Here is a 7954-nt window from a genome sequence, read left to right on the forward strand (position 1 = left end):
ATACAGTGCAATTTATATTTTCTTTGTAGTAAACCCATAAACTCAACCTTTGCAAAATTTACAAAAAGTCGCAATGATGCCAGAGTTTATACGGTACTCCTTAGGATACCATCCTCAGCCCACTTCTCCGGGAAGTTCATATATTATCTGGAATCCGTGGCCCAGCTTCATGTGCTCAGTGTATGTGAAAGAATGTATATGAATGCATGGTACTTATTTCCAGGGAAGGAGGCCACTGATTTCATCAAAATCCTTAATGGGATCCAAAAAATCTTAAGAATCACTTCTCTATGAACTCTCCCTAGCTCCACACTCATTCCCTTATACCTACCCTGATAACTACCAATCTCCACCTCCATCCTAGATCTCTATGCACCAAACCTTTATAACCAACTGCCTGTTGTACATCTTCTCCTGGATAGCCCCCAAACTCCTTCGAGTCAGCATATCTAATCCAGACCTCATCATCTTCCCACCCCCTACCTGTTCTTCCTCCTGAGTCTCCTATCTCAGGGACCAGCATCACCATCCAGCCAGTTTTCCAAGAAGGGGTAAAAACTGGTGACTTCATACACCAATCAGTCACCAAGTCCTAACAATTCTACCTCCTCCCTCTTAAGCATTACTTCCCACCACTCCCTCTCCAACTGTGTCACAACTTTAAGCCAGTCAGCATCATGTCTTACCTGGATTGTGGCAGTTTACTGTTTTTCCCGTCTCCAGTGTAGTGCCCTGCAATCCACCCTCCATGCCACAAGTCAGCGTTCTGTCTAAAACACCTATCTGATTAATGTCCCTGTAGACCATCATGGCCATGCCAGACCCTTTTCGATCTGGGCCTGGCTTAGCTCGCACCTATGTTCCAGATACACTAAACTACTTAAACTGCCCTAATCAATCATGCACCATGCTCTGGTCTTCAAGTCTTTGTATCAGCAACACCCTCTGCCTGAAACCAACTCCCCTTACCATAGCTAGCTCCCAATCATCTTTCAGGTCTCAGTTTAAATATCATCTTTGCAATAAAGAGGTGTTTCCTGATCTAGCCTCTACACCCATCACCACCTTGGAGACTAATTTAAGTACCTACATGTTCCTATAACAGCACCCTCTGCTCATCACCATCTTAGCAAAGCATACCGCATCAAAATGTCCTTTTTCAATATCATAATCTCCACATTGAAGTGTAAGCATCTTGAAAAGAGGGACATAAGTACCCATCTACGTCTCTAGTGCCTAAGAGAGTGCCTGACACACACAGAAGAATTCAAATATTTCTTAAATGTTTGAATAAATGAACTGCTCTTTGCATTTTCTAGGCACTTAAAAATGTCCAATGAAAGCAAGCTTCATCTATCTGAAATAGGGTATGAGGACATATCAAGAAATTAACTTTTCAACATATGAGGATCTAAAAAAAGCTACGTTTACGTTCAAGAGTTAAAATGCATGCGCCTCCCCCTTAGCAAATTTGACCAACTCAAATACCTGCTGAAAAGATGTCCATTGCTCGCTTCAACTCTCCTCTTGTTCTCTGATTGCTATTTAAGTCTACAAGTGGAGTCGAAGGATCTCTCATATATTCTAACTCAGTGGCAAACAATCCACCATCAACAAAACGTTCAGGAGCAATATAGCAAGTTCTCCTCCGTGAAGTGTCAAAGAAATAGTTGAAATCTGCTGGGTTGTCCTCTGGAAGATAAGTGGGTTTAAAACTGGCAAAATCAGTTAGAAGGACCCAGTTCCAACTGGTGACCATTACATTCTCAGTCTTGATGTCCCCATGACGGACTCCAGATTTGTGTGCTTGGTCCACAGCTGTCAGGATCTGGAAAGCAATCCAACGCTTCTCAATGTTATTTAAGAATGGACGGGTACTGATGCGATCATAGAGGTTGTCTCGTACATATTGCCTAAAGAGCATGGCTGCTTTCTCAGATGCTTTTTCTGCGGCTTTCTGGAAAGGCAGGCAGTTTTGCGCAGAATGAAGCCTGATTTTCAGTTCCTCCAGTTCTTGTTTGTAGCTGGTTAAAGGCAATGTGGGATCCTGAATTGCAAAGACCTTGACAACCACCAGGCCTTCTCGGTGCTTCGCTCGAGCAACTTTAAAAAACCGAGTACTCCCCAGGCTCTTATCATATTCAAAGTCATGGATGTCTGAGAAATAACTCTCCACAGAAAGGATCTGGGAAGGAGCAATGCCAGCGAGCTGATTTCCCATAATGGCAACAAGCACCTCTGGGTCAGTAAGTTAAGATACACCACCTATTAAAAAATAAAAAAGGAAAGAAAGAACAAAAGGAAAAAGAAAAAACGCAATGAAACACAACTATTTGGTCTCTTCCTAAAAGAGAGATGCACCATATTTCTCTTCTACTGAGAGCACTGTACCTAGCCTTCTAGGCAGCCTCTAAATTTCAGACACATTTATCTAAAAAGATTTTATTACGTTGTCCTTTCCACGAGGTGAGCTATATTTAAGTAGGCCCCTTCAACATTAAGTTGAAAATGTTAGATTGTGTATTTTCTGATATTTAAATTTAAAAATTAACGAGCCTTTACTGTGTTCAGCATAGTGCTTAGGGCTATGAGGGTCAGGACACTGCTATCCGACCCAAGAAGAACCTGCAGTATTGCATTTACGACACAAACACATTAAACACTTAAAACTAAGAATCGCCTACTACAAATAGGTAATTGAACTCCTCAAAGGTCAGACTAAGATCCGTAATATCAGTATCTCCCGGGCCCTTCCAGCCTAATTCCAGCGTGCCCTCCCACCCGGCTAACAGAAGGCATAAAGCTGTCTCATTTGCAACAACGAGAGGGAAGAAACCCGGCAGAAACGTTAAAGAAAACTAAACCCAAATATCGGGCTTGCAAACATAGCCCAGAATTCTCCTAGCCCAGATTTTGCAGGAAATAAAAGGCACACACACGGCCACGCGCACGTATAAACATTTACCCTAAGACTCAGGAAAGTGTCACAAGCCGGTCACTAGCTCATACTAAGGTCATGGCGGGTCACTTCAGGGGCTGGCCGGGGAAGGGGGTCAGCGGCCAGGTGAGTCTTCTCTTTGAGGGGTCTTCCTTCAAAGGCAGAATGTGGGATGTTGGGGGAGGGACGCAGGGAAGTCCCAACCTCCAGAACCCGCGGTGGTCCTCGGGGGGGAGGGGGAAAGCGCTCGGGGCCGGAGCAGGCAGACGCCGCCAGGCTGAAGAGTCCAGATGCCCAGGGAGCTGCCCCCGCCAGCCCCCTACTCCGCCAGCGGAGCCACGCGTTCCCGGGCCTCGCTGCCTCTCGCGCGAAGCTCCGGGCCCTCGAAGCCCTCTAGAGTCCTCGAGGGCCTCGCCCCCAGAGGGGTAGGTGGAATTCCAGAGTGAAGGGGAGCCCGCCAGTTCCAGCGAAACGCCGCTCCTTCAGCTGCTGCAGAAACCGCAAACGCCGAACTCCCGGGAAAGCTGCCGGCTCTGACCTCACTTCCCGTCGCGGAGCGGAAGTGACGAAGGAGAGAGGCTGGAGGAAGTGCACCAGTAGGGAGCTGGTTGCTAGGAAACGAGGGAGGGGCGTGGCCTCGCTCCGGCTGACAGGAGGAAGGAAATAAGATGCTCTGATAACAATTTATTCCCCATCCTGTCCTTCTACCTATCGTTACCTAAACTCTGAGGCTTCTGACATCTCCCAGAACCTCTTCAGACACCCCTTCAACCCAAGTACACCAGAACGGAGTTCTTTAAGAGAATTCAGACTTATATAGGAAAGTTAATATATCCCCAGTTGAATTTTTGAGAGCTTTATTGAGCTATAATTTACATAATATAAAGTTCACCTGTTTAAAGTACACAAATCAATGGTTTTTTATACATTTACGGAGTTGTTCAATCATCCGTATGATCTAATTTTGGCACGTTTTCATGACCCCCAAAATGAACCCCTGTAACTACTGGAAGTCACTCTGCATTCTTCCCGTACCTCCTCTCCTTCCCAGCGCTAATCTACTTTCTTTTCCTAAGTCTTGCCTATTCTGGACATTTATGTATATATAGTATACAATATGTGGTCTTTGTAACTGACTTCTTTCACTTCACATATTTTTGAGGATTATCCCTGTTGTAGCTTGTTTCAGTACTTCATTTCTTTTTATTGCCAAATATTCTATTGCATGAATATTCCACATTTTGTTTATCCATTCATCAGTTGATGGACATTTGGATTGTTTCCACTTTCTACTTATTATGAATAATGCTGCTATGGACATTCGCAGAGAAGCCTTTGTGTGGCCATATGTTTTCATGTCTCTTGGATAAACACCTACATGTGAAATTGTGGAGTCATATGGTAAGTCTATGTTTAACATATTGAGAAACTGCCAAACTGTCTTCCAAAGTTGCTGCACCATTTTACATTCCTACCAGCAATGTATGAGGGTTCCAATTTCTCCACATCCTCACTGACATTATTATCTATCTTTTAGATAATAGTCATCCTAGCGGATGTGAAGTAGTATCTCATTGTGGTTTTTAGTTGCATTTCCCTAATGACTAATGACGTCAAGCATCTTTTCATGTGTTTATTGGCCATTCATATATCTTGGGGGAAATGACTATTCAAATTCTTTGCCCATTTTTAAATTGGGTTGTCTTTTTATTATTGAGTTTTAAGAGTTCTGTATATATTCTGGGTATAAGTCACTTATGAGATTTGCAAGGGTTTTGCTGTGTTGTCTTGTCACTTTCTTGTTGGTGTCCTTCGAAACACAAAATATTTTAATCCAAAGCTGAATTTTTTTTTATCATTCTGCAATATCCCCTCCTCCCTCTTTCCCATTTGGTAGGCAGCACTCCGCTCACTGGATTCCTCAAACTTTGGAAGTCCTTAAATCATCCTTTTTTTGTGTGTGTGTGAGGAAGACTGGCCCTGAGCTAACATCTGTTGGCAATCCTTCTCTTTTTGCTTGAAGGAGATTGTCACCGAGCTAACATCTATGCCAATTTTCCTGTATTTTATGTGGGATCCTGCCACAGCATGGCTTGATGAGCGGTGCTAGTTCAGTGCCAGTGCCCGGGATCTGAAGCTGCAAACCCCAGGCCGCCAAAGCTAAGCACGCAAACTTAACCACTACGCCACCGGGCAAGCCCCTAAAATCATCCTTGACATCTTTCTGCTTTTTCCCTCTTTTGTCCACCCCATTTAATAATCACCTGCTCTTGCTGATTCCACCTCCAAAATATGCCTTGAAGCCATCCACTGCCATCTCTTCAGGGCCTAGGCCAAGCCACCATCACTGTTATGATGTCTCGATTTTGAAACCTACTGAGAAAAGGTATTCCCCACTTATAATGTTATTTTTCATAATTTTACCATGATTTCTTCTAGTTCTTTTATAACTTCATTTTGTGTTCTTAAATTTCTGAATTATTGGTCCAAGTTTATTTTTTCTCTAGAGGCATACTCAGGTATCCAAAAATGTTAACAAGTAAACCATTTCCCTCCCACTTATTTGAAATTTCATATTTACCATGTATGAATTTCCTATATATATTTTGGTCTTCTGCTGGACTTTCTCCTCCATTCATTAAGTTGCCATTTAATTCATCTGCCAGTGCTGTTTTAATCATTGTAAAATATTTTAATCTCTAACATGGCTGCTACTAAGGCAATCTTTTTTGAAATACAACTACAATCGTAAGACACCTATGTTTATATTCTTTCAGATTCTACCCCCTTGTTTTCAGGCTGAAGTTAAAAATCTTTAGCTTGACCCTGCATGATCTGACCCCTGCCCGCCTCTCCCATTGTAGCTGGCATCACTCATGGTCCCTCTCAGTCCCCCACACTTGACATCTCTTTGTTCCTAACCTGTCAAACTTCTCCCCAGTAGGCCTTCACATTTGCTCTTTCTTCTGCTCAGAAGACTCTTTCCCTTACTCTTTATATAGCCAAAACCTGCTCATCTTTCAAATCTCAGATTAAGTGCCAACACTTCAGGGAGATCTTCCCTGAATCCTCCCCCCCCCCCCACATTATATAATCTCATGGACCCTCAAGTTTTTTTCAGAACACTTGTTGTCATTGAATTCATTTGATTTGGGGAGGGAGGTGGTAACTATTTTCTTAATGTCTGTTTTCCCACCGGACCATAAACTCCATAAGGGAGTGACTGTGTAATTCTTAGTCACCAGGTATTCATCTTCAACACCTGGAACAGTATCTGACACATAGTAGACATTCAACAGATATTTGTTGAATCAATAGATGTAGCCTTGTCACATTTGTGACCATTAGGGCCAAGATCATGAGTCCCAGGACTAGGAATGTCTAAAATATATGTATGAATTAGTACACACACACAGCTATTTAGCAGATAATATTTTAAGATTATGTTTATACTTCAGACTCTGAAGGCCATGTGTGTAAATGCTTTAAACACTTCTCCCATAGAAAACTCATGCTGTAGAAATGTGATAAATCTGTCTCAATTTATATTACTCTTGCATTTTCCCTACATCCATTTTTCCCTATCACTACATTTTGTGAAATAACTCATAAAGTATTTTTCAATGCCTTCTATACTCAGCTCTATGATTTTCTTTCTTTTTTCTATTTTTAAATAGCAATCATGGCTGCCCATGGAGGCTTTTTTAAAAGAATCTCACGTGGTCCTTTTCAGATTAAATAAAAAAAACACAATTAGCCTGCCACAAGTGGAGTAAAAAGAAGAAAGAGCCAGCAAACACTCTTCTATCCTCTGGCCAGTGGCCTCTCAGCTGCAGTGTGGCAGTGATAGCTTACTGTCTGTTCTACAGAAAATAGATGTTTCTGGAAAGTAACTGTATTAGAGAACCTGTATTTCCCAGCCCAACCCCACCCCTTGCTTATAGTGGGGCCATTTGACTAGCTCTTACTACGAAGTGCAAGTGGACATTATGTGTTTCACTTTCCAGGTCAAGGCAGTTAAGAGGTGAAGGACCTTCTTCACTCTCTCTTTCTCTTCAGCCTAGATGCAGGGGACTTCAAGGCCTTAGGTAATGCCAGAGCCATAAGATGGTAGGAGCCCATGTCCCTGAATCACAGTGTAGAGAAAGGCTACCCGTCAAGCAGAAACACCCACATAGGACTTTCAAATGAGCAAAAGTAAACTCCTATGTGTTCAGCCATGTTGACAGTTATTTGCTACAGTAGTTGGCCTTACCTTAACAAGTGCATCATCTTCCTGATCTCTACTCACTCCCTACCTCTCCTGGGCTGCTTACCTCACCAGTGCACTCCCAATCCTGGGAGCTGTCCACATGGACTCTCTGTAATCCCTGCATCCTAAAGAAAATGAGCAAAGAGAATCCCTAATGTAAACACCTTCCAGTTAATAGTAAATATTTTCTCTTTTTGTAGAAGGTTGCCAGCTAATAGATGTGAAAGGAATTATAAGAAATTACCATTTTGTAAACTGCAGTGTAATAATTGGCTCCCACAAGGATGGTCAATGGATTCTAAAATCATTGCACAAAAGGTTGTGGGTCAACAAGACAGACTCATGGCGCCCAAGGAATACTTACAGATTACTTTCTACACAATAATGGGGGGAAAATGAATCTTGTATAGTGGAAAACTCTGGCATTAAACCCTTTATCCAAATGATAAACTTAACATCAGTGACAGTAGAACACAGGTATTATGAGTCTCCTGATATAACACAATGGGAAGTACACAATATCACCCATGAAATATTCTTACCAAGAATCAATCTAATCAAGTCTCTAGACAGCACTGTCCAATATGATAGCCACTAGCCGCATTTGACTACTAAGCACTTGAAATGTGGCTACTCCAAATTGAGATGTGCTTTAACTATAAAGAACACAGAATTTGAAGAACTTAGTACCAAAAATATATTAAAAAGTCTCATTGATGTCTTTTTAATATTTATCATATGTTGAAATCATATTTTAGATATAT

At 42.1% G+C, this 7954-nt stretch overlaps 1 protein-coding gene across 2 annotated transcripts in view; it reads right to left on the bottom strand.

The window, feature by feature from the left end:
• Window positions 1-3584, bottom strand: part of PIK3R4 (phosphoinositide-3-kinase regulatory subunit 4) — a 65894-nt gene extending 62310 nt beyond the window's left edge. For both annotated transcript variants that reach the window (XM_005600929.4, XM_001496778.5), the window contains exons 1-2: window positions 2966-3584; window positions 1489-2265 (exon numbers count right to left, since the gene is read on the bottom strand). In XM_005600929.4, coding sequence (XP_005600986.1) covers window positions 1489-2221 — 733 coding nt within the window. In that variant the 5' untranslated portion in view covers window positions 2222-2265; window positions 2966-3584. The remainder of the gene's footprint in view (window positions 1-1488; window positions 2266-2965) is intronic.
• Between the last annotated feature and the right edge of the window lie 4370 nt (window positions 3585-7954).

The sequence above is a fragment of the Equus caballus genome, chromosome 16 (assembly GCF_041296265.1).
Source record: "Equus caballus isolate H_3958 breed thoroughbred chromosome 16, TB-T2T, whole genome shotgun sequence".
Lineage (NCBI taxonomy): Eukaryota > Metazoa > Chordata > Mammalia > Perissodactyla > Equidae > Equus > Equus caballus.